This window comes from Phoenix dactylifera, chromosome 3 (genome assembly GCF_051530095.1).
Source record: "Phoenix dactylifera cultivar Ajwa chromosome 3, Ajwa_hap1_PhDact_Kaust_v1.1, whole genome shotgun sequence".
NCBI classification, from domain to species: Eukaryota; Viridiplantae; Streptophyta; class Magnoliopsida; order Arecales; family Arecaceae; genus Phoenix; species Phoenix dactylifera.
In genome coordinates, this window is record NC_143192.1 from 49,019,624 (window position 1) to 49,044,950 (window position 25,327).

Here is a 25,327-nt window from a genome sequence, read left to right on the forward strand (position 1 = left end):
CACTAAAAAAACTGTAACAACCTAGGATCTCACCCAAAATGGTTAGTCGGAAGGTATTATTTGGATTCCTTAATCCTATATAAGTACTCAAGGTCTACCCAGGGGATAACAGATATGAGACTAAACACACGTCCGCACGGGTCCTCACATACTCCTTTTGTTTAAGCCCTGACGTCCTTGTCAAGGTAAGGGTTTAAATCTATTCAAATCTAATCACAAATACTACGATCGGCCCGTGGTCAGCCCCAATGGATCCGTGCTGCAGTGTCTCCTAGTCTATATAGGTTATAGACCGGATCCGCTCTGATACCATTTATATCAATGCAGGACCTCATTCAAAATGGTTAGCTGAAAGGTATAATTTGGATTTCTTGATCATGTATAAGTATCCAAGATTTATCCAGCGAATAATCGATGTGGAACTAAACACACATCTGTAGGGGTCCTCACAAAAACTATAAACAATTTTTCATTAGTTTTTTGCTGCTTTTGGAGTTAAACTTAGAGGTTACCTAATTTCACGTCTCGCTCAACATTTAGACATTTCCCAGATGCGTTTCCAGGCGACTCGAGCAGCGAGCTTCAAACAAGATCTTTCACCATCCACGCAAGACCAGACTAGGTGATATACTCCAGATGAGCGGCTGATTCCTATTGCCGGGGAAGATCCAAATTTAGATTCTGATCCCCAGTTAGCTGATCTAAAGCACGGAGTTGATTGATTGATTTGAAAGTGAAAATTATTACCAACAATTGTCATAAAGCAACAACAGAGTATACAAAAATACATAAATTTACCATTTAACGTACCAAAAGCTAAGGGGGTGCAACCATCGTTTACACGCAATCTAATTTATAAAAGAGTTCTCAAAATGGATTTATAAACTTGGACTACACATTGACTTCCTTTTTTTTTTTTTTTAGCAGAAAGCAGTATTTCACAAAATAAAAGATACAAGGAAGAAGGTAGAACAGTCAATGTCAACCAAATGAACTCTCCGGAGTGTTGGACTACAAATGAAGCGACCCAATCTATTGCTCTGTTCGCCTTCCGAAATACGTGTGCAGCCTGAAAGAAAGTAAACTCTCGGGCTACTCTACGGATCTCACAAATTAATAGATGGTCATCTCCATATCTATCCACTCTCCGAATCCAGCCAATCACCGTGAGAAATCTCCCTCAAGGCTACAAGGTGACTTGAAGAGCACGGAGCTACTTTGACACAAAAAAAAGTCCACCAAATTCTGATCAGTGACAGCTAGTCAATCTTCCATCCTTTATTCCTCATGCCCAGCAGCAAGCAAGTTTCAAATCTAGACTACAGTATGAGTTTCTTGCAGGTCTTTTTCTCTCCTAAACCACAGTTCCAAAAATCTCCGGTAAGTGGTGGAGAATGCAATGGAGCATCTCCTTGCATGGCTTGGCACTTGCAGGCTGACATACTTTGAGGCGGACATGATGATATGCAATTGTTGAAGTCCATGGCAAGCACCCTGAGACCATTGTATATGTCAATCAACACTCGGTTCATGTCACGATGCTATATGCTGTCGCAGCATTCTGTCATGCTTCAGCATTGTCCTCACACTCTCAACAACCGGCACATTCTGCAAACGTTGAACCCGTCCAACAAGTTGAATCGAGGGAATGCTTGATCTTGTTTGCTAACTTTAAGGTGAAGTTATATTAAAGAACGATCAATAAGATATTTCCAAATCTTATGTATCTTTCAACTAGTTCATTCAAAGTTACAGTTCAAAACACCACAAGCCACCTCTGAAAAATTGAAAGTTGAATTGTTACAAAGCTGATAATAATGATTCAGGAAATTTGATCCGTAGTAACGTTGAGCTCTAAAGTTATGGAATCAGCACTGAGGAAACACCTGCAAGCAAGCATAAGCAATACCAGTGGCAAAGCAAAAGTTTGCATCACCAGTACCCTGTAAATTTTACTTGGTCTTAGTTTACAGCTTAAAACGGTACGAGAGAGTGAGCGAGAGAGCTAGAGAGCGAGAGAGACCCTCCAAATTTGGATAACTTTATGCGCCTGTCACAACGTCTGAGACATGTTTGATACCTTTTAGACTTCTGAAAGTATATTCTCAACCATGTTATCAAAGGCATGAGGGCTAAAATAGGTAATCGTCCAACTATTGGTGAATTATAGCGGAACCAGAACATACTTCTCTAGATAGACTGATGCTCAAGACATTGACACTAATTGTGGCACTGAAGTGGGACAATTACATTAGCAATGTAACTAATGCACTCCCACTTGATACTTGAATCAGTAATTTATGAATTCATAGTTGATTTAATATTCTCCCTAATATAATATGTCCAATTAATTCGAAATTTCATGCAGCTCATGTGTTTAAAAACAAAAAAAAAAAATTGTGTATTACATGCGGAAAGATATGCCTACTACGCCCACCATCCCCTCCACATGCTGAACTTTCTAAGATTCCCAAATTTAGTAAACAAACCTTGTCACAATGCAACCATTAGACTATTAGAGGCTTGCTCAACCAAATCATATATTTGCATTTTATCAAGTTTCACAAAAACGAATGACTCTTCAGAATTCTAAGGTAAAGTCGCATAGCGGCATTGCACCTCCCTTCTTGAACAGATTTGGGGATTCTCGCCTCAATTCTCGGTGAGGCCTCCGATGAAATCACGCCAAGAGGATGAATTAACACAACCAAGAAATAAGATTTTAGCAAAGAAGTACCTGTATTTATTTACCACAAGTATGAGCGAAAGAGGGGGAAATTAAATTGTGATAAGACAAATATCATAGATTGTTTCATAAACTCACCATAAAATGCCTAGTCCCTGCCCACGCCCAGCAGCACCGGATCCTCGCCATCGTCCCTGCGCTGCCCGCAGCGACGGGAACGGACGACTGACTGGAAGCCTGGAGAGAGTTTTCGGATCTCTGATTCCGCTATTGGTAGCTTGCAGTGACCGATTTGGCGAAGCATTTCCCTTTCTCCCGATCGTAGGCAAGAGACGGATTAGGGGAGTTTCCCGTCGCTGGGCCCGTAAGGTGCTCGTGGCCCGTGAAGAAGGTCCCGGAGCATTTGGGCCTTGCGGTTCTCGCATAACCCCGGGTTAAGTGATGGTTATTCAGTTAATTAACCAACCAAATACGATTTTTAGGTAATTAAAGATAGCCGCTTCTTTCTCCGCTTATATAATTTTTCTTCTTTTGAAAGGGGGTATAATTACCATCGAGGTGGCTTTAATTCCACCGAAGTGGTACAGATTCGAAATGTGCGAGCATCGATTAAATGCGGGAACCGAATACCCCTCGTCTAGTTTGCCCATATCGAACACTCTCCAGGGAGAAAAGGCCCGGTGGAAGTTGCTACGCGGGTGAGGAGGAGAGAAGGTCCGGTGGAGGTTGCTATGCGGGTGAGGTTCTTCTCACCCCTCTCTTCCTTTTTCTTTCTTTCTTTTTTTTTTTTTTTGGAGCTTTGCAGGTCATCTTTGGCAAAAATTGGGAGTCATGCTCGTTATAAAAGTAAATTTCATTTGGGTGCTGAGAAAAGATTAGGCACTAAAGTCTAACCATTTTCATACCTTGTTATGTGGAAATCAGAATAGAGTGACAAGAATCCATGTAGTGTTTATTTTAAGCATGTGCATCAGATGCAATCTGTACTATTAATGTTTAATTTGATTGGTGTATTTACCTCCCTAGTTTATGTGCTTTCGCTTCTTTCTTGTTAATGCTAGGAGTGAATATGGAGGCATTATTTGGTCCTTTGCAATTGAAGAGAGTATCTTGATAGAGAGAGAGAGCACATCCTGTCCTGATAAATAGAATAGAGGTTTTTGCATTTCCAACATTACTACTTGCTTTCTCAACTATAGAAGACGAATGCAATGACAGGCCGCAATGTATTGATTGTGATTTTTTTTTTCCGGTGATTAGTTAATCATGTATAACCAATATAGATATGGCCCTTTCTTTGGTTGATTGTATGAGATGCAACTAGAATTGGGACTGAGCATTACAGTGGCATGAAAATGTATAATATTATCTTTAATATAGTTTCTCTATATTAAGTGCAACTAAAACATGCCAATCAAGATGTGGACAACCTTTTTCCAATGAGTTGGTAGGTTTTTTGTTGCTTTCATTTAAAGGTAAGACTTCTTTACTTTCTATTTTTCCTTTTTATTGAAGGGGGTGCATGAATATTATTCTTCCTCCTCTCTTGAATAGTTTTCTCTAATTTAAAACAAAGATTTGCCTTTTTGAATAAATTACTTCTCATTTAAGTATTTTAATTAAAATTATCCAAAAATTATAAGGATCATAAAGTTTATAATCAACATCTTAATGGTTTTGCAACCAGGATGGTTCAATTCATCATAGGCATTGATAATGAAAAATCATATAAAGCTGATTATCGCGATGCAACTTATTCAATTATAGGGACAGTCATGTAGTGAAAATAGCAGCAGTTATTTAAAACTTACAATATTTACCGCAATATACATTTTTTAAAGTTCAAATATTTTAAAGTTATTTGGAGCAAATGATGTATGATGAACAATTAATCAGACGGATAATATTTTTTAAATAATCATTCATTATTTCTAATCATAATTGCAAATGTGGGCATTATTGTTATAATATTAATCCCAAATAATTCAACTATAGAGCTCAGTCCATAACTAGCCCGGCCCAGTATTCTGAGGTATGCTCCCCAGCCTGAAACCTTGCTAATTCTGGGCCCGGCCCAGCCCGGCCCATTATCATTCCTCACGTGTCGAACTATCCAGAACCGCCGGGATCTTTCTTGAAATCCCAATAAATCGGCATTCGGAAGTCACCGGCCCTCGCAGCCTCCAGATACTCAAATCCAATCATAGCATCTCAAGCTACTCTCCCATTCTTCTCCCAGCGCCCCGTCCATGGCGTCGTCCCTCCTCTCAGCCGCCAAGTCTTTTCTCCACCCGTCTCACCCTCAGACCCCTCCTCCCCTTCCTCTTCGCGCTTGCCCTACCTCTAACTGGAGGCTCCCTTCCTCGCGAAGGGCCGCTCTTAGGGTCGCCGCCCAGAAATGGGAGCCCTCCAAGGTCTGTATTCCAACCCCCCCGCCCCCCCATCCTCCTCTTCTTGTTTCATTCCATTTCCTCTCAGTTTGACTGTCTTCGCTTATGCATTCTTTTTTGAGCCCAGGTCGTTCCGCAAGCTGATAGAGTTCTCATCCGCCTGGAGGAGCTCCCCGAGGTTCCCCTTTTCTCTAATATCGTATTATATCTCCGTATTTTCCTATTATTTCTTTCATTTTTTTTCTTTTGCAGTAATCACATGTTATCCTGCTAATGGGTAGGCGACAAATACGCCAAGGATGTTTCTAATGTGGGAAATATTCGTGTTTTCCATCGTAAAAGACAACATAATGAGTATCCTTTAGAGTAGAAATCGTCCATGAAAACAGTTGATGGCGGTCTACTCTTTCGCGATCGTCTTAAGGTACACTTCAACAAGATGAAACAAGGTCGAATCCGAACTAGTCTGAGTCCAAATGCAGAAGGAAATAATATCGTATAGCATTCTAAAATATAGGGGATGAATGTGATGGGAATTCTCTCATTCTTCTCATACTTCTCATCTCGAATTGGCCTCCGATGCTACACTATGATCATCTATTTATAGGTTTCAGAAGGGTGAGAGACAAAAAATTTGATGCTTAATAAGCATCCCTCCATGCAACTCTTTTAATGAAAGGCATACCCATTCATTAAGAATGGCCTCAAGAAGAAAGGATGCATCTATTTGTAGAATAACTACTATTCACCACGAGATGCATCTCCTCGGGACATCCCCATGCTAAAATCAACAAAAAATAAAATAATTAAAATTTTGAATCACTAGAAAATTGGAATCAGAAATTACACATTATAAAATTCCAACATATAATGTTTCTTGGTTGATGCTTTATTAGTCATGGTTTCATTTTGATAACCAAACTCGAATTTTTGTGCATTTATGCATTTAGAATCTTATTATTCTCAATACAGCTCTGTTTACAATTCAATGACATGTCTTATTGGTGTAGCAATATGTTTAATCCACCATGTATTCTGGTGGGGACACAAACCACCGTTTCCAGCATGTATACAGGCGTCGCCGGCGTGCATAGCACTTTGACCACCCTAGTTTTATTTTCATGCGTATTTTCATTTATTTCTTATGTATTTTCGTATTTTATTAGTTGCTGGCTTGTTTGATTGTATTTAGCTAGTGTAGTGGCCCATGATGTCGTTGGATCATGGGTAGTTACATGATCTCATTTGTGGGGATCATGGGTAGTTGTATTGGGGCTATATATGGCACCCCCTTATCTACTGTTGGGCAGAATATTTTGGATTAAAAAAGGACTTTTGCTTTGGCATCTGGTGGACTCCAGACTCCTCCCTCCTCCTTCCCCTTCTTAATTTCTTCTCTAAATTAGCTGTCCCGCATCAGTTTGGTATCAGAGCCAGCCAGGGCTTTGCCTCTGTGCCAACGCTCTGATCCTGTCAGTCTATTTCCTTCCTGACTCCCTCTCGGTACACCAGTAGCCGTCCTAATCCCCAAAGACCTGGTGTATGGACAGGCTGCCCCTGCTTCGTATGCCGCACGAGTTCTTCACGGAAGACTTTGCACCACGGACGCCGGAGCATGATGAGTGCCGACGACCAGCGCGCAGTGTGAAGAAGAGGAAGAGTCTTACGTCTCTGTTCACCTCCCTCTCGATCGGCTATCACCAGAAGGAGCAAGGAGAAATTTCTTCTCCTCTGATCTCTCCAACCAGTCAGGGGGTTTGTAACCAATTGCCATCCACTGCAGCAGGTCACAGGGACCACTTGACAACCGTAGCCGCAGAGCCCGGTACCACCTCCCGAAACCGCCGGGAGGTTGCAGAAACACCAGTTAACGGGTAAGTCCCTCACCCGTTACCAGTTCATTAGCCGGATCCGCCCCAGAAAAAAAAAAAAAAAGGTCACATGACTCTCACGTGAGCCTCGCACGTGATTTCACACGTGACCGCCCCAGACGCAGCACGTGACTTGCACGTGCTGTTCAAGCAAAAAAAAAAAAAAAAGAAAAAAAAAAAGAAAAGAAAGAAAGATACCAGATCGTACCTGTTGCTCGACGGAGAAGAACCCTAGATCTAGGGTTCCGCCACCACTGCCGCCGTCGACGCTTCGCTGCCACGCCTCCACCGCCACTGTCGCCGCTCCCTGTTGCTGCCGCCGAGCCGCCTCTCCCTTCCGCAGCCAGGTCCTTCTCGCTCGCCGCCGCTGCTTTCCTCTGCGACCACGCACCGCTGCTTCAATCACACCGCCACCCTCCCCTTTCCCCCTCTTTCATCTTCTCCGTTTCCTCAACCCTCGAGTTCTCCCATTTTTTTCTCCCTTTCATCTCACCAAGACCCCTTCTTCTTCTGTGCCGCCACCTCCGACTTCCGCTGCCGACTCCATCCTCCGCCTTCGCCGACCCCCTCGCTCCCCAGAACGAGGGATCCACCCTCCGACATCGCTCCTTCCCTTTCCGACTCACCCAGTGTCTCCCTCAACTCCCCTCCCGATCACACAGAGGGATCTGAAGGACCGAAGCCATCCAGAAGCTTCGGATCCCTTCTACTGCATTCGGGCGAGTGGGCCGGTTCAGCGCCTTGCGGGCCCAGCTAATCTTTCGGGTGAGTGGGCCGGTTCAGCGTCTTGCGGACCCAGCTAATCCTCTGGCCCAGTATCTTGCGGGCCCAGCTTTCAAGCCCTGCACCTGGATCCAGACCCTGCCGTGAGTTGGACTTCTACAACGACGCTGCAGTCAGCCATCTTCCAGCAGCATTTTCTACAAATCGTCGGGTTCCGGTTCTGCATTCTACATTTTGACATCCAAACTCATCCACTGATTCAGATCTGCAAGAAGAGGTCGTATCTTTCCTTTAAATAATTATTTTTCAGCCTTTCCCTATAAACTAGCTTATCTTTAGATTATTATTGTTTCACTTCATGTTGTCGGTTTGAGATAGGACCTTACTTTTAAAAAAGCCTATGCCCCTTGAAAACACATATTGAGCCTTACAAATTATTTTCAAATCCTCGAAAGGCAACTAGGAAATTTTACTTGAATCTGGTGAAACCCAAATCAATTTGAAGGACCCCACTTTCATTAGATTAACCTGCAAAGAATTTTGCATGATCCAAACCAAGGTTAGCAGTACCTAAGGTCCTGATATTTTGTTATCACCTGTGCTAATTCGAAGGTAACCGAGACTACGTCAAAAGTCGTCTTTTATTCAACATTGTTGATTTTATTCTGAATGTTAATTATATATCTAGGAATTTTGAATTCTAGAGTATGACAACTCGCAGCGGTACATCTTACTCATATGAGATGTCGACCAACCCAAACCAACAGGTATTAGATGCCATAGCAGCATTAGAAACCAGATTAGGAGCAAGAATCACTGACCTTGAAACTAGGCTGAATACTCGCTTGACTATAGCTGAAAATTCAATCACCAACCTCCAAGTGACTCACAACGATGGAGAATCTGAACTTGGTGAGATTGAACCGTCCCGCCCCAGAGGCCTTGGGCCACAACACCAAAGGGACTATCTAAGAGCACGTGAGACACCAGATGAGCATGTAATGCGCAGTATTAAGATCGATGCACCAAGTTATGATGGTCGTCTTGACCCAAAAGTCTTCATCGATTGGCTCGCTGATATGGACCATTACTTTGAATGGTATAGCTTGTCTGACGATCGCAGAGTTCGTTTTGCAAAAATGAAGCTCATTGGTCCTGCAAAATTACATTGGAACACAATAGAAAATATGCTTGCTAGAGCTAGACAACCCCCTGTGGTACATTGGGATGAAATGAAGGAGAAGTTAAAAGAAAAATATCTCCCAACATCCTATAAGAGTCGCCTGTTAGATCAGTGGCAACGACTGATTCAAGGAAACAAACCTGTGTCTGAGTACATCGCTCGCTTTGATGAGTTCTTCATGCGATGTGATGCACGTGAGAGTGTGGAATTGACCCTTTCTAGGTTTAGGTCCGGATTGCGAGATGATTTACAAAAAGAGCTTATTCTGCGTGAGGTCAATTCATTAGAACATGCTTATCAACTTGTCCAAGACATTGAGCGATATACTAATAAGACAACCTTTAGGCGATTTGATCTTAAGGAGACCAATTATAAGAACACCCACGGTAGTCAAACTAATATTTGGAGTAAGCCTAATATTAGAAATCAAGCGACCGAGTCCCCAAAAATTAATGATCAAAAGAATAAGGGAATTTTAAGTGAACCACCCAAAATTTCTAGAGATCAGTGTTACAGATGTTTTGGTTTTGGGCATAGAGCTAGTCAATGTCCTACTAAGAAAACACTGGTCATCGAAGAAGATAGAAATGATGAAGAAAATGAGTTGGTCTATGAACCAGAGATAGACCCTGAAGAGTCAGATGAAGGTGAGGAACCCGGCTCACTTGAGGGTTCCACTCCTTTAGGCGTAGTTAGGTGTGTCCTTACACAACCTAAGCAAGAAGATGATGACTGGAGACGTCGATCCATATTTCACACTTATATCAAATGTGGCGAACATAGCTGTAAGGTTATCATCGACAGTGGGAGTAGTGTCAATGTTGTATCCACAAGAACTGTCAAGAAGCTACAGTTAAAGACAGTGCCTCATCCTAACCCTTATAATGTGTCATGGGTGGATAAAACCGCTATACCAGTCACTGAGCGTTGTCTAGTTCAAATCAACTTTTCTGAATATAATGATAAGGTCTGGTGTGATGTTATTCCCATGGACGTTGGACACATCATCCTTGGTCGACCATGGCTTTATGATTTGGATGTGACCATTTATGGCAAATCCAATTCCTGTTCTTTTGTTCACCAAGGAAAGAAAATTCGACTAAACCCTCTACCACCTAGACCTTCTAATGCTGGAAAGAAGGATGTGAAGGTTGAAAAGCGCCTTCAAATCATTAGCCCTAAGGAATTTGAGAAAGCAGCATCCCAAGGATCCCTAGTCCTTGTGTTAGTGTCCAAAGAAGTTGCTCCTGATTTTCAAATAGATTTTCCGAAGGAAGTTCATCATGTTCTGGAAGAATTTAAGGATCTCTTTCCTGAGGACCTTCCTGATGAGCTCCCCCCTATGCGTGACATTCAGCACGCCATAGACTTGGTTCCAGGGGCGACTCTCCCGAACTTGCCTCATTATAGACTAAATCCGATTGAACACGCTGAATTGAAACGGCAAGTTGATGAGCTGCCCCAAAAGGGGTTCATCCGAGAAAGTCTTAGCCCGTGTGCGGTGCCGGCGCTTCTAACGCCCAAAAAAGACGGCACTTGGAGAATGTGTGTGGATAGCAGGGCAATTAATAAGATAACGGTTAAATATCGGTTTCCAATACCACGATTGGATGACATGCTTGATATGATGGCAGGTGCCACTATCTTTTCCAAAATTGACCTTAAGAGTGGTTACCACCAAATCCGTATCCGCCCAGGTGATGAATGGAAAACAGCTTTCAAAACCAAGGATGGGTTATACGAGTGGCTAGTCATGCCCTTTGGATTAACAAATGCACCTAGTACATTTATGCGAATTATGACCCAAGTACTAAGACCTTTCATGGGTAAATTCCTTGTAGTCTACTTTGACGATATCTTAATTTACAGCAAAAACAAGGAACAACACCTTGAGCACCTACGTTTGGTTTGCAATTCACTAAGAAAAGAAAGCCTATATGCGAATCTTAAGAAGTGTTCATTTATGACTGATCGTGTAATCTTCTTAGGATTCGTTGTTTCTTCTGAGGGTGTTTCAGCAGACCCACAGAAGGTCCAAGCTATTCTTGAATGGCCCGAACCCACTACATTATTTGAGGTGCGAAGCTTCCACGGCCTAGCCACCTTTTATAGAAGGTTCATCAAGAATTTTAGTACGATCACTGCACCGATTACGGATTGTATCCGGAAAGGTGAATTTCATTGGACCATTGCGGCCTCAAGGGCATTCCAAGAGATCAAGACTAGAATGACTGAAGCCCCGGTGATGCGCCTCCCAGATTTTACTAAGGTTTTCGAAGTTTCTTGTGATGCATCTGGTATAGGTATAGGTGGTGTCTTAAGCCAAGAAAAGCATCCTATCGCATACTTCAGTGAAAAGCTGAATGATGCCAAACGAAAATATTCCACCTATGACAAAGAATTTTATGCAGTTATACAAGCGCTGCGTCACTGGCGTCACCATTTGCTACCTCAGGAATTCGTATTATATTCCGACCATGAAGCTTTGAGGTACTTAAATTTCCAAAAGCGATTGAATTCACGACACGGAAAGTGGGCTGAATTTCTTCAAGAATATACCTTCGTGTTGTGTCACAAAGCAGGTATTGACAACAAAGCAGCTGATGCCTTAAGCCGACGTGTAGCATTACTTTTGTCGGTAAGCATAAATGTTACTGGTTTTGAACGTATAATTGACGACTATGCAACTTGTCCAGACTTCGCTGAGATCTATGCAAGCGTCTTAGATGGTCGCACCAGGGACAATAGTGATTACCTTGTGGTTGATGCCTTTCTGTTCCGAGGAAACAAGCTATGTATCCCTCAAACATCCCTTAGAGATTTTCTTGTTTGGGAACTTCATGCGGGAGGAATAGCTGGCCATTTTGGTAGAAATAAGACCATTGATATGGTCGAACAAAGATTTTATTGGCCTAGTTTAAAACGGGATGTTGCAAAAATTGTTAGTCAGTGTCGTACTTGTCAACTATCCAAACAGCGCAAACAAAACACTGGTTTATATACTCCCCTTCCTGTCCCAGATCGTCCTTGGCAGGACATTAGTATGGATTTCGTGCTAGGATTGCCAAAGACTAGAAGTAAGCATGATTCCATTCTCGTGGTAGTGGATCGGTTCTCTAAGATGGCACATTTTCTACCCACTTCCAAGACTTCTGATGCCTCCAAAGTTGCGAGGATTATCTTTGATGAGGTTGTTAGGCTCCACGGGCTTCCAACTTCGATAGTGACTGATAGAGATGTCAAATTTGTTAGTTATTTTTGGAAGACCCTCTGGAACTTTATGGGTACTAAGCTTAAATATTCCACAGCCTATCACCCTCAAACAGACGGGCAAACTGAGGTGGTCAACCGCAGTCTAGGAAACCTTCTACGATGTTTGGTAGGTGACCACCCCGGTAATTGGGACCTTCTTCTATCCATAGCTGAATTCGCCTACAATAGCTCTGTAAACAGGACCACTGGCTTGAGCCCTTTTGAAATTGTCTTAGGCTATGTACCGCGAAAACCTGTTGATCTTATCCCAGTAGCCCCTAACAATAGAATCTCTGAGACCGCTGAATCCTTTGCGCAACACATGCAAAATTTACATAAAGAGATTAAGAAGAAAATTGAAATCAACAATGCGAGATATAAAACGGCCGTTGACTTACGTCGACGTTATCAAGAATTTCGAGCGGGTGATGATGTAATGATCAGAATCAGACCTGAACGGTTTCCACCAGGAGCCGTTAGGAAATTGCACGCCCGAAGTATGGGTCCATACAAAATTCTGAAACGGGTTGGATCTAATGCATATGTGGTGGATATTCCAAGTGATTTTGGGATTAATCCAGTTTTTAACGTAGAAGACTTAGTTGCCTACCGAGGTCCGACAACTATTCCTACAGACCCACTCAATGAGCCTGACACTGACTGCACATCCAATTTTGAGAACATATCTCCTGCTCCTGCCTTGCCTCCTGTACCTTCTTCTCCGCAGATCACAGACACAGTGGAACAGATTTTGGATGATCAGATTGTTAGCACGCAGAACGGTGGTTATCTGCGATACCTGGTCAGATGGCATGGTCGACCTCCGTCAGATGATACTTGGATTAGCAGAGATGAGCTTCAGCGACTTGCTTCAGACCTGTTGGAGCATTACCAGACATCCGTTTCGCCAGAGGCGAACTCTTCTCCGCTGAGGGGAGTTGGTGGGGACACAAACCACCGTTTCCAGCATGTATACAGGCGTCGCCGGCGTGCATAGCACTTTGACCACCCTAGTTTTATTTTCATGCGTATTTTCATTTATTTCTTATGTATTTTCGTATTTTATTAGTTGCTGGCTTGTTTGATTGTATTTAGCTAGTGTAGTGGCCCATGATGTCGTTGGATCATGGGTAGTTACATGATCTCATTTGTGGGGATCATGGGTAGTTGTATTGGGGCTATATATGGCACCCCCTTATCTACTGTTGGGCAGAATATTTTGGATTAAAAAAGGACTTTTGCTTTGGCATCTGGTGGACTCCAGACTCCTCCCTCCTCCTTCCCCTTCTTAATTTCTTCTCTAAATTAGCTGTCCCGCATCATATTCTCATGGTAGCTTTTGTTAGCTACATTGCTGTTGAGTTATATATCCTACTAAATTGGAGATATATGGACCTGCAAGATTTTTAATCTACCATATAATAACCCCGAGTTAAATAATGTAGAATTTGTTTGCTTTAAGGTTTGGAGTATTTGTTGTGCATGGGCAGATGAACAACAGCCCATAGTCATACCTGACCTGAAACTGGAATATCCGAAAGATGTACCTAACCTCAAGGTTAAACCTTTTTATCTCTCCAACCTAATCAACCACCAGCTTGAGGTCTACTATGAGCTCTAAATACTAATGTTCTCGTTATCCTGTGCATGGTGCTTGGGAGTGTGGAGTAAGGATTACTTTCCTTCAGTCAAGATGCATTTATGGCTGGCAACTTGAAGGAAACTATTGGTGCAAGATGCTTCAGAAGAAGAGTAAACCTTTTGATTAAAAATGAACTTGAAGGTTCTACATAAGTCCAACTATAATAGCTTTACATGTTTCAGGTTCCGATTATAATTGTGTCAATCTGAGCATGATTTTGATTGAAAGCTTTTGCTTATATGCTAAAGATTCTTAACCATCAATAGATGGATTTTTTTTCCAAGTTGTCTCCTTCAAGGGGGGCGGCAGAAGGAGGGGAAGCAAACTCTATTCTCAGCTATGCTGAAACCTGCTTGTAGTAATTAGACTATAAAACTTCTGCTCTAGAAGTTGAACCACCAAAGTCCATCCAACTAAGTTGTCAGCCCTGTGTCAGGTTGCAAACAAGATATGAATTATGCAAGTTCTGAAGTGAACTTAGAGTAATGTGTTTGTTCTCCATGATATCACTCAATATATTCGACTGAAACATTCTTTATTTTTTGGTCAACATATAAAATAATAGAACAAATTACTTGGTACAGAAATCTGCAGGTGGAGTCTTGCTGCCAAAATCAGCTGTTAAATTTGAACGGTATCTAATGGGTGAGGTGAGGAACAAAAAAAGCATCGAGGTTACATTTCTGTAAGCCACCAGCATAAATGATCAATCATCAATGTCACATTTCTTTTTGACAGATTCTGTCGGTGGGGGCTGATGTTGCCCAAGTGGAAGCTGGAAAGAAGGTACAATTATTGATTCTTTGGCTGTTGATGCATAGCTGATCAAATGATTTCACCATGGTTAAGCAGTTTTGTTGTTTTGTCAAGATTTGCTATGAAGGGTCATGCTGTTGTGCTGTAACGCAGCATCCTTGATTAAGATTAAGACTTCATCTGTTGTCCATGCACCTATAATCTTGTAGATGTTTCTTTCTTAAAGAAAACAAAAGCTATTTTTAATTTTCGTGTTATGTCCATCTCATAAAGTTTTAACTGTCTTCTTCTCCCAAGTTTTTTCACAAGAGCATGCCTTTTAGTAGTTTGTTGCTTTAAAAGGTTTTTGATAAGACCATAAATTACATGAATAAGCCATCAATTTTCAAATTTTCATAAATTAAAAATGCTCGAGAAGTTTAACTTGGAATGATTTTGCACCCCTTGAAGCTCAATTTCTTCATATTTTTATAACACATACATACTACCGAAGTATGAAATTTTGTTTCACCTTTCATCCTTTGCTGGCACTTATGTACTAGATATGTCCGATCAAACATCTGTTTTGTCCTCTTAATGGTAACTCCATTGCTGAATCGCCGTTCATATGCATTGACCTGGAACTGCTATTCTGTTTTTAAGAATTGCGATATTCACATGACATCCTGTGCTATGATAGTGGGGAGTTTGTGAAGTTTCTTCTTTTCCTTTTTTTAATTGAAAAACTCTTAAGAAATCTAAGATTTTGAACATTGATGCCATATACATGATGAAAGCATATTTAATGGATTGGGAACTGGCCACTAAGCTGCTTGCTAGGTTAAACTTTAAGTTCATATTGGAGTACTAGGATGGGGAAAAAAAGATGGGGGTTTGTTTTTGATGTACCTAACCGTCATGTGGCTTAAAAAACTTGAATAACATAGAATCAATTAGAGTCATTTTGCCTGCCTAAAAGGAGATCCATCGGTACAATGCTTCCAGAAAACAACTCAACCTGTATGCTGCATTTGTCAGAAAAATCACAATTTCTTTCTAAATAATTCCACCTTCTTAGCATGGTGTTTTAGTGCTTGCTAGTGTCTTGCAAGCTCTGAGCTGCCTTTGAAAGTATATTTGAACTCTCTAATTAGATGGAATAAAGGAGGTTTAAAGTTATAAGCAATGTTTCAGTCAACTGCTGAAAGCATACATCGGGAAGGAACAAGTAGCGAGCATATAGAAGGGCTTGATTTTGTTTACGGGATGGGTAGTAGCATGGTCTGCCAAACTGATCGGAACCGGTCGGTTCAGGCTATCTCGAATAGGTGCCGACAGCTACTGGTACGGTTCGGCTGTGAAAACTGGTACTGAACCGAAACTGGTGCGACCGGCACCGGTAGAAGCGGGGAAGAAGAGGAGGAAGAAGAGGAAGAAAGAAGAGAAGAAGAAGCGGGGAAGAAGAAGAAGAAAGAATATAAGAAGAAGCGGGGAAGAAGAGAAGGCAAGTACTGGAAAAAGGAGGACCTCTCTTCCTTGCTCGTGGGCGGGACCTTTCTTCCTTCCTTGCTCGCGGGAGAACGGGGGGGAACCGGGAAAGAGAGGAAAAGAGAAGAGAGAGGGGAAGGAGGGTTTGGGAAGAAGAAGAAGGGGAGGGAAAAAAATAAAGGGAGAAAAAAAATCCCGCGTGCGGGGCTGAGTGGGGAATCGAGCACGAGTGGAAAACTACGAGCTTGCTCGCGCCCACTCGCAGGGAACCGTGCCCGCACGTGATTCCCCGCGCTGCCTCGATTCCCCACGCGAGCTCGCCGCGTGGGGCAGCGAGCCCATGCAGGCTGCCCCGCGTGGGCTTGAAATGCCGCATAATGCCACTCTATGGTAATGTGTGGGCGCGCGCGCATCCACGCATCGGACCCGTGTTTTTTTTTTTCCTATCTCGACCGGACCGAACTGGTACCGTACCAAAATCGGTCTTCGCCGGTACTATCGGTACCGTAGACCTTGGGTAGTAGTTTTCCACAAAGAATAAATATCTCTTTAGAAAGGTACATGAGGCATTATCAGTTGATTTCCACAAAGTAGTGGTTTTTGGGTGATTCGGTGTAGCAAATTGATTTCTGTAAGAGCTTGAAATGGAAAGCTTCCTTTGGAACTGCAATTTTGGCATTGCCATATATTCACCGAATCAGAGGTGGAGAATACTCGAATATGTCAATGCATATACTCTCTGTAGGCAGTACTTCTGTGACTGAAGTGGCAATTCATGTCAGTTTCTGGTATTGCATTTGCATATCGAGGAGGGTTAAAAAAGCAAGGCTTTGAGGGTAGGATGATTATGTCTGCTCATAACAAGCTTTTACGAGAGAATATAACTGTGAAACCCTGATTGTTCGTTATGATTTGGAAGCCCTGGTTTTTCATTACTTGAAATCCTTTAGCCTGGTCTTGAGTTGAGTATTATCAGTGTTATCATGGCTTCCCATCGACAAATTTGTATGTTGGATCTTTTGAATAAAAAAAAGTTGTCACTGGCATGCTTTGCATGTAGGAGGGAGGTGGACATTGGTGAATATGGCCAAAATTGTGAGAAAGCTCCAATTTTTTTTTAAAAAAATCAAGATGCCTTGGTATGTCGCACTGATTAGCCATGTCCTTCACGATGGTTGGTCACCTTGGTTTTCGGTATGCAGGAGTGTTTTAGTCTCTTGAAAAGTTCAAGGTGTCACGTTCTGTCCTTTTTCAGGAGAGTTGGTTAGTAGAAGAATAGTTGAAAGGCAGCAGAACTTAAAAAGACTATCGGGAGAAGATTAAGGTGACTAGGACTGTTACTCAAGGCAAAATATTTTATTTGTGCAAATGAATCCAGTTAATTGGCTGCTTATGCCATAAGATAGAACTTGCAGTATCAAGTATTGCTGATGTTACATAAAATATATACTCAAAAGAGTATATTTCCTAAGTGGAAACTGTGTTCTTGTTGGAATTTTTATTAGCTGCATCTAGCTTACCTGCTTTATAATGCTTCTGTATGCTGCCTGTTACTCAAGAAGGTCTCTTGTAATTTCCTTGGATCTTTCATTTTTATTGTGAATGCTTCTTTTGTGTCCTGGTTGTGTCCTTTCTGCTTTGCCTGTGATATTTTATTTTGACTGGTGTGTGGCTAATGCTCTTTTTACTGCAGGTCCTTTTCTCGGATATCAATGCATATGAGGTAAGTGTTATTGCTGCAAAGAAAGGCATTCCTTTGTTGTGTATCTCATGTTTTTATTGAATGCAAATATCTAGTAGACATGCAGCTAAGTGCTGCAAGTAATGTAGCATCCAGATTGATGACTTGTTTACTCGAATTTTAAGTTGTGGCCGGAAACTTGTGGAACGAGGCATTGCTCGTTGGCCAAACCTGTATTTTCTCCAACTCACAAGTATAGGGTTAGGTAGAGATGCGTTGGCCACATTTTTATGTGGTGGTTCATAGTTGGATTCTGTACATGCCCATTCACACCTAGGTATCTTTAGTGTCGCTAATAGGCAATTCTTGAATATTTAAAATTCAAAATTTTCTTCTTCATAAAAAAAAAAAAACAATTTTTCTTAAAATTAGAAATCCTGCCTGTAAAGCAGGTCTCTTTATACAAGTCATCCCCAGTCTTTGGATTAGTTTTGCTGTTCTAATTAAAACTTGTTGCTGATCTAATTAAAAGTTGTCCTTGATGCTCTTATCCTGTATAAATATGAACTGCAGTTTCAATTTTTTGCGGAGAAATTTCGTGAATATAATGATATCCTGGACTTATGGGCTAGTAAATATTCTGACAAAAAGAAAAATCTAACATTAAGTTTTCTACCACTGGTCAACATGCGGATTAGAGCCCTGTTCTGAAGCAAGAAAATTTTGTAGCTCTAATTCTTTATGCAGAAGGGAAAGTACTGCACAAATAAACAGTCAGAAATAGATATCATTATTCATTAAGCGTTCACAGTAACAGATCTTTGTTTCGGTAGACTGCCTATTACAAATGAACTAGAATTTATACCCATGGCAGCTGAATACTTGGGCTCTAATTGCCTCTGATATGTGCGTGCAGGTGGATCTAGGAGCAGATGCGAAGCATTGCTTCTGTCGAGCGGGTGATCTTCTAGCTGTGGTTGAATAGTTTTTTAGCAAATTTCTTATAGGCAGTTCTGCCTTGCAACAGCATGGGGCATTTTTCTTCTTTTGGGGTCACTTATTGTTGGGGAGCGTGTGGTTCATTATGCATGTCCTTAGTTATGAAATTCACTGGCAAATTTTGGCAGCCCAATTTGGTTCTGCTGCATTGTCACTTGCAGCTGTTTCTAATCAACTGTTAAATGCTGCAGCACAAATTATTTATCAGTGAGCATAACAATGTCTAGAAATGCTTGTGTTTGTTCAATCTACTTGCAAGTGCTAGTGCAGGCTGGCTTGTTCTTTTTAATTTTTGTGTTTTTTTTTTTAGATTTTTGAGCCTGTTTGTGGTGCATATGGTGATTAGATCAGCTTGAAAAATTCATGTGCGGACCTGGTTTAAGCTTGCCAATGACCATAATTTTTTGGTGGTGTAAGCCTCTGAATCAGAGAAAGTGGTGCTTTGTAGTGGCTTCTTCACAATAAATCCATGCATTCAGCGTAACATTACATGATGTTATGTTAAAGCTCTACAGTAGGTCTGTAGGGATTTGATGAAACTGGTCTGATCCAAACTCTTTGGAGTCCTGCAAGCTATGACCTGAGGTGGGTGACAGCTGCTGAGTCTTCTCTCTTTCGGACAGACAACGAGCCCTTACAGGTTAGATTTATAGCAATGTCAGTTTCTAGATAGTTTTAGGGACCTTGGGATTGTGGAAACAAAGTTACAGAGGACTAGATGGATCCTGCATTAAGCTCTCAATCATAGGGGGTTGGACGGGTTGAATCAAGTATCTCGATCATTATTCAATTATAACTCTATGCTGTGGCAGCAGAAGGCACCGTTCGTTCATATGGACAACAACAAAAGAAGTAGAAAAAGAACTAATGAATTGAATTAGGGACTTGGTAGCAATTTTGGTAGATGCAACCCATCAGGGGAAAAGCTCTATGAGTGGTGGAGCCGACTGATTCCTGATTCCAGTCGAACCAGATAGCAACAGATTCTCGTGGCTATTGGAATCCTATCCAATGGCAAAAGCAACCTTTCACTTGATATAAAATTTTGATCACCATAGAAATATCAGAATACTATCATGAGAGAATACTTCACGTCTAAGATCACACATTCCACCTATCCTCTGTAAGTATTAGTTTAGTGAAATTCGAAGCTAAGTTTAAGGGGGTTGTGTCATGACTTTTTTGCTGCAGGAAAGCTCGATGCATCAGCGAGAAAGACAGACATGGTTGGACCACAACTAAGTTTTCTATCTGAACTGGACAAATAGAAGTTGCCAGTTGCCAGTTCCCAGTTCCGGCAAGCCTTAATAAGTTGAGCTGCTTCAGAATGACTTACTGCTGAGCTGCAGCAAAGCCTAGTTCAATATCATTATAATGGTAGACCACCTTCCCTCAGGATGTCTCATCAAGAGTGCCATAAGGCCAGATGTGAAATCAGCTGGCCAAATCAAAAATTCCATTACGCAACAGAACACTAGAAGATCTATAATGAGATGATTAATTGCTCTCCTTATTTGAAACACATTAGGTGAAAGAGTCTTATTTATCTATAGATGGTGTCACCAAATTGGAGCCAGATTAGTCTAAGCAAGAAATGCGCATAAGATTAATTGCAATGTGCTTTCTTACCATACAAATCTCACCTCATCAAAATTAGAGAACAATGGTGAGAATCATTTTGATGGTTGCTTCATGAAGTTGTCATTTATTAAGGTTCAAACAAACAAATATTGCTGATGGTTAGTCCACCAACATTGACATTTGTATAGATTCAAAGAAACAACCCTCAAACTCAAACACGAAAATTCTTCTCTCAGAAACTCGAACTTGAATGTGCTGACAATTCAAGAAAAAGGAAAATCAGAGATAAATGTAACAACAGAAAATATTGGAACAAGAACGCAAACTTCACACTAACAATTAACGCTTGTTGATAGCTCGGCAGGATTTCCTTATTTCTCCTTGCGTTCCAGTAAGGACTTGGATAGTGCCCATCTTGACCATGGCGTAGTTGAATAGGGTTGGGAAGTTGGATCCATCAGCTTGCCATGAAACTATGTATTTGGTTGCAGAGTCCAAAGTCAACTTTTGGTCGATTTCAAGGATGCCTTTCTTCATCATGAGTTGCTTGTAGTAACTGTTGTCCACTTTGTTTGCACTGGACCAGTTCTGATCGAGGTTGATCGTGCTATTCCCTGATGCTCCATTCGCAGGGCATCTAAGTTTCAGCGCCATAACGAGAGCAGGATTCATGGTAGGATCAGCTTTATTCGTTCCATTGAAATTGTAGAGGCGATTCATGACAAATGCACAATGAGTGACTCCAACAGTATGACCACCTATAATAGCTTTCAATTATCATTTGATGCTTGAGTCATAAATAAGATGTGAGTTATTATTTAGAGTAGTCGAGCAAGATACACAGTTTAATTGCTGAGACAGAGATACAAAGTATAATTGAAGAAATAAAATTAGAAATCACACACATACACACACAAAAGAAGCATGTGTAAGAACCTATGTGACAACAAAAGTAGCAATATGGTTGAGAAGTTCTTTTGAATATGTGATATGCTTGTGGGTGAGAACTGAAGGTGAAAATAAGAAATAACATTCGACCAAAGTGATTTGAAAGTTCTCACGAACTAATTTTTCATTCAATGATCAAGGGTAATAACACAAGAAATTTGGATCACATCCACCTTAGGATTTGGATTTGGTTCTCTTCTACTACCCAGCTTGAGTCAGGTCCCACCCTGCAAAGTAGGCCTCATGAGGTCTAAGCCAATAAAACAAAGCCACATCCTACAGTGGATGCCACTCTAGAATCTAGCAATGCAAATAGATCGGCAAGGCCTATGTACCCTGCCCTCACGAGTTTTCTATTCAAGTAGACAAGATGTGCGAAGCTTGTATATCTGATCCCACTTATTACCTAGACTGCATGATTGTTTAATGATCTCTAATGCAGAAGAAGAGTACCTAATAGAAGAACCATTTCAACTGTACCGAGTCCCTTCCTTTTAAATGCGTCGATCGCCTGCGCCACTGTTGCTGAAGGAGATGGGAGATTCACGTTGCCGGCAAGCGAGACCTTTCCATCCCTCCTTCCCGTCGGTACTTCATACCGCAACCCTCCACCCTAATGTCACAAATAATCCAACAACAATAATTTCATTACCTTGATAAGAAAAAGAAATTACCTCATTAGCTTGGCATGTTTGCACAGCTTAATTACCAATGCAACTGCATCCCTTGTCGCTGCGACAATGATATCCGCACATGAAACTACACCAGGGCAGGCCTTCTCCAATGCAGCCTTAGCTTCGTCGACGATGTCGTAGCCCCTTACACTCAGGTTTGGAGGCGCAGTCTTCTCACTCGAGCGTCCATCCAAAAGTATCGATGCATCACACCCCTTCACTCATAAAATATCCATAAAAAATTAGCTTGATTCGGTGCAAAAGCACAGTACATAAAGGAATATTAGCACACCACTAGCTTGCAACCGGTGGTAATCTAGGCTTAGTCTGAAAATCTCTTGCATATAAAGCCGGCAGAGCTGGCCTAGTTCATGCAATAAACCGCCAACTTGTTCCAGCTGTATGCGATCACCTTTATAAATCCTTATTCAGCAATATATAATTTCTATCCAGGATAAATTCTAGTAGTTCAGCCTAGTTTCTATTAATTCTCTCGTTAAAAACCAAGTAGAGAGAATAAAGACTTACGTTAACAAAGCAGTCATGGAACTGCATTCGGAGGAGAGCAGCGACGATGGTGGGGTCTCTCCTGAACCGAGCGGTGACAACGCCTCGGATGATGGCCTCGACGTCACTCCGGCCGCATTTTCCTTTGTAGAATCCCCATTGCAGCGCGCCGTGACAGGTGGTGCTGAGTTTTAGCATTACAAGAGCAAGGAGGATGGCGGCGAGCATGGAAGACTTCATCTTGGTCGGCGAGGAGAGTGATGCGATTTGTGAGACCATGGCATGTCTTTAAGCTCATTTATAGGGGAAGGAGACAGGAGAGTGAGCATGAACTCCTAGTTTAATAAAAATTTGATAGTTGTCAAGTGGCATACTGGAGCACACGAATTGCAAGCGATAATGCCATCACGTCTTCTAGGTTCGAGACTTGCTGAGTTCGGCAATTGGCTTCGTGCTCCCAGCGAAGGATGGGGGATGCTCCGCTGACATTAAGCCCCTCATTCGAATCACCAGGACACAACTTAAAGTTCAAATTTCAGACGGTAGTGTTTACTTGGTCAACTTCATCCAAGTAACTAATCAAAATATTCTCAAACTTCTTCGACCAGAAGAAAAACCTCCTCGGACTTCATGCTCGTAAGTTCTTTGAGAAAGTCATCATTCTCGATCTTTCTAAAAAGTCATCAATGTAAGTGTGAGAATAATTTTAGAGATCACCTAACAACCTGCATCACTCATAATATTTTTCTTTATCAGCATAATTCTGTGTGAACCTATATTAGTTTTCTTTATTAGCATAATTTTGTTAGAGTAATTTTAGGGATTACATGACTACTGTATCACCTATAATATTTTTTATCGTTAGTGAGATCCTATATTAAATTGTATTATTTTTTATGTATAGAAGTCTGTACACAAGTATATATAACCCCTAAGATGTACAGAATATAGAAGAACTGAAAAATAAATCACTTTTCTCTCTCTTTTTCTTTTGTTTTCCTCTTCTTCTCCGAATATTTTAACATAGTATCAGAGCTACCGATCATGTAACCTGCTTTAATCATCTCTTATGTCTTTATTATAGTCGTCGTCGTCACTCGCAGATCCTCTGTTTCTTCTATCTCATTTGGGGGATAGTCGGGGCTCCGGTCTTGGTGGCTTTCTAAGCCTTTTCTTCAAATTTGAAAGAAATTTAGCCTTTTCTTTTTCTTCATCTTTACTGTAATCCGAAAGAGATGCCGACCCTGGCCTGTGTAGGCACTGCAGTCGCCCCTCCTGGCTGCGCCCTCGCCTAGGATGGCTCTCGTCCCACGCCGGGACCATTTTCTAGAAGTGCTGCGATAGCGGCAGCCCTCGAACACGTCTCCCTCGCAGTCCACACGCCTCGCACTAGCCAAGCCCACCTCGTCACCTCCGAGCGATGGAGAAATAGAGAGGGAAGATAGGGAATCCCTAACTTCCCATCTTTGAGAGGGGAGATAAGGAATCCCTAACTCCCATCCTCTCTTCGATCTGATTCCACCCCTCAAATTTGTCCATCGCTTTGAGTTCTCCATGAATCCTTGGCAGCATAGTCTACGATCGCTGGTACCTCCTCCTTCACCGAAAAGCTCAATAGTGGCAGCAAACTCGATGACGGCGAGACCGAGAAGGCCAACCCGGTGTACACCGCCACGGCTACAGTTGCAGTCTTCAGACCTCCAGCACCGATCTACTTCGAGACCATCTTCGAGTCCAACCCCATCCTCCCCGTCTTGAACACTGCCGCCTCCGGCTTTTTGAAAGCGTCCAGTGGCTCTCCTCGCTTTAGGATCATCACCGGTCACGCTGCGGGGTGTTTTTTGGCCGGCTTGATGGAGTTAAGCTCCCTGAGTACCCGCTTCTGGTACTCCTATTCCTCCATGTCGATGACCTCCTCCTATACAGCCTTATCTGGTGAGGACACGCCAGCGCCATCAAAGATGAGGGAGTTAAGCTTTCTGAGCACCCACTTTCGGTACTCCTGTTCCTCCGTATTAGTGACCTCCTCCTTTATAGCCTCTCGGGCAAGGACACACCGACGCCACCGAAGATGAGGAAGTTAAGCTCCCTAAGCACCTGCTTCCAGTGCTCCTGTTCCTCCTTCGATGTGGCCGGTGCCGACGCCTAGGGGAAGCCGTGGAGGTTGGTAGTGGTGGCCTTGAAGGCCTCCATCATAGAGGCATTGTCATTAGTCTACAGATTCATCTAGGGCGCGATAGTGCTCGGACTCCGTCACATCAACTGGATCCGGCCGGCGGGGTATTCGTGGTATCCTCAACTCTGGGACGGAACTAGAGTTGCCCTCGGCTCCTTCATCACCCAGTTCGAGGTCTCTTGCACTTCTTCTATGGTGCTTTCGTCTACGAGCATTGTCGAGCTTCGGTTTTCTTCTCTTTAAGTTCTGTTCTCGCTGCAACTATCATCTTCTTGGTGTCTTCTCGCCGCCACATCATCAGACAAGCCAATCTGCCACATCGATAGACATGTCAATCTGTCACGTCAGTCAGACAAATAAGTCTACCATATCGATTTTTAAGTTGTTATGTCAACTCCAAATATGCTACACCAGCTTTTGAGCTACTACTCCAGCTCTTCATTTAGTACATCAGTTTTTTCGGTACATTCGTGATCTAATTTCTAAACTAAAGTTGGCACGTATAGTACCATCTTAAGTTTGAGGGAGGATGCTAAAATAATTTTAGGAATCACGTAACAACCTGCATCACTCATAATATTTTTCTTTATCAGCGTGATTCTGTGTCAACCCATATAAGTTTTCTTTGTTGGCATAATCTTGTTAAAATGATTTTAGGGATCATATGACAACCTGTATCACTTATAAAATTTTTATTTAAGTGAGATCCTATATCAACCTATATTATTTTCCATGTATGGAGTCTATACATGAGTGTATATAACCCCTAAGATGTACCGAATATGGAGAAA

At 42.0% G+C, this 25,327-nt stretch overlaps 2 protein-coding genes and 1 long non-coding RNA gene across 3 annotated transcripts; 1 reads left to right on the forward strand and 2 right to left on the reverse strand.

Annotated features, from left to right (window-relative positions):
- Positions 1–777: 777 nt before the first annotated feature.
- Positions 778–3,068, reverse strand: LOC108511161 (uncharacterized). Its single transcript, XR_001879225.5, has 2 exons — positions 2,825–3,068; positions 778–2,737 (listed from the first exon to the last, which is right to left on the reverse strand). It is a non-coding gene; the product is annotated as an uncharacterized LOC108511161 (long non-coding RNA).
- Positions 3,069–4,854: 1,786 nt separating this feature from the next.
- LOC103703578 (10 kDa chaperonin 1, chloroplastic-like) lies at positions 4,855–18,897 on the forward strand. Its single transcript, XM_008786485.5, has 6 exons — positions 4,855–5,100; positions 5,204–5,254; positions 14,332–14,397; positions 14,486–14,533; positions 17,664–17,693; positions 18,568–18,897. The coding sequence occupies exons 1-6, from the start codon at positions 4,936–4,938 to the stop codon at positions 18,634–18,636; spliced, it is 429 nt and encodes a 142-aa protein (XP_008784707.4). The 5' UTR covers positions 4,855–4,935; the 3' UTR covers positions 18,637–18,897.
- A 1,576-nt stretch (positions 18,898–20,473) lies between these two features.
- On the reverse strand, positions 20,474–22,639 carry RHS18 (root hair specific 18). Its single transcript, XM_039119404.3, has 4 exons — positions 22,382–22,639; positions 21,889–22,068; positions 21,633–21,792; positions 20,474–20,989 (listed from the first exon to the last, which is right to left on the reverse strand). The coding sequence occupies exons 1-4, from the start codon at positions 22,637–22,639 to the stop codon at positions 20,571–20,573; spliced, it is 1,017 nt and encodes a 338-aa protein (XP_038975332.3). The 3' UTR covers positions 20,474–20,570.
- Positions 22,640–25,327: the final 2,688 nt, after the last annotated feature.

Excerpts from the sequence above, each read along its gene's own strand:
- RHS18 (XM_039119404.3), bottom strand. The coding sequence starts at position 22,639 with ATGGTCTCACAAATCGCATCACTCTCCTCGCCGACCAAGATGAAGTCT. Across the intron at positions 22,069-22,381 it reads TCCATGACTGCTTTGTTAAC|GGGTGTGATGCATCGATACT; the intron begins GTAAGTCTTTAT and ends TTATGAGTGAAG. Across the intron at positions 21,793-21,888 it reads CAAGGGATGCAGTTGCATTG|GGTGGAGGGTTGCGGTATGA; the intron begins GTAATTAAGCTG and ends TTGTGACATTAG.
- LOC103703578 (XM_008786485.5), top strand. The coding sequence starts at position 4,936 with ATGGCGTCGTCCCTCCTCTCAGCCGCCAAGTCTTTTCTCCACCCGTCT. Across the intron at positions 14,534-17,663 it reads AAGTGGAAGCTGGAAAGAAG|GTCCTTTTCTCGGATATCAA; the intron begins GTACAATTATTG and ends TTTTTACTGCAG. Across the intron at positions 17,694-18,567 it reads CGGATATCAATGCATATGAG|GTGGATCTAGGAGCAGATGC; the intron begins GTAAGTGTTATT and ends ATGTGCGTGCAG.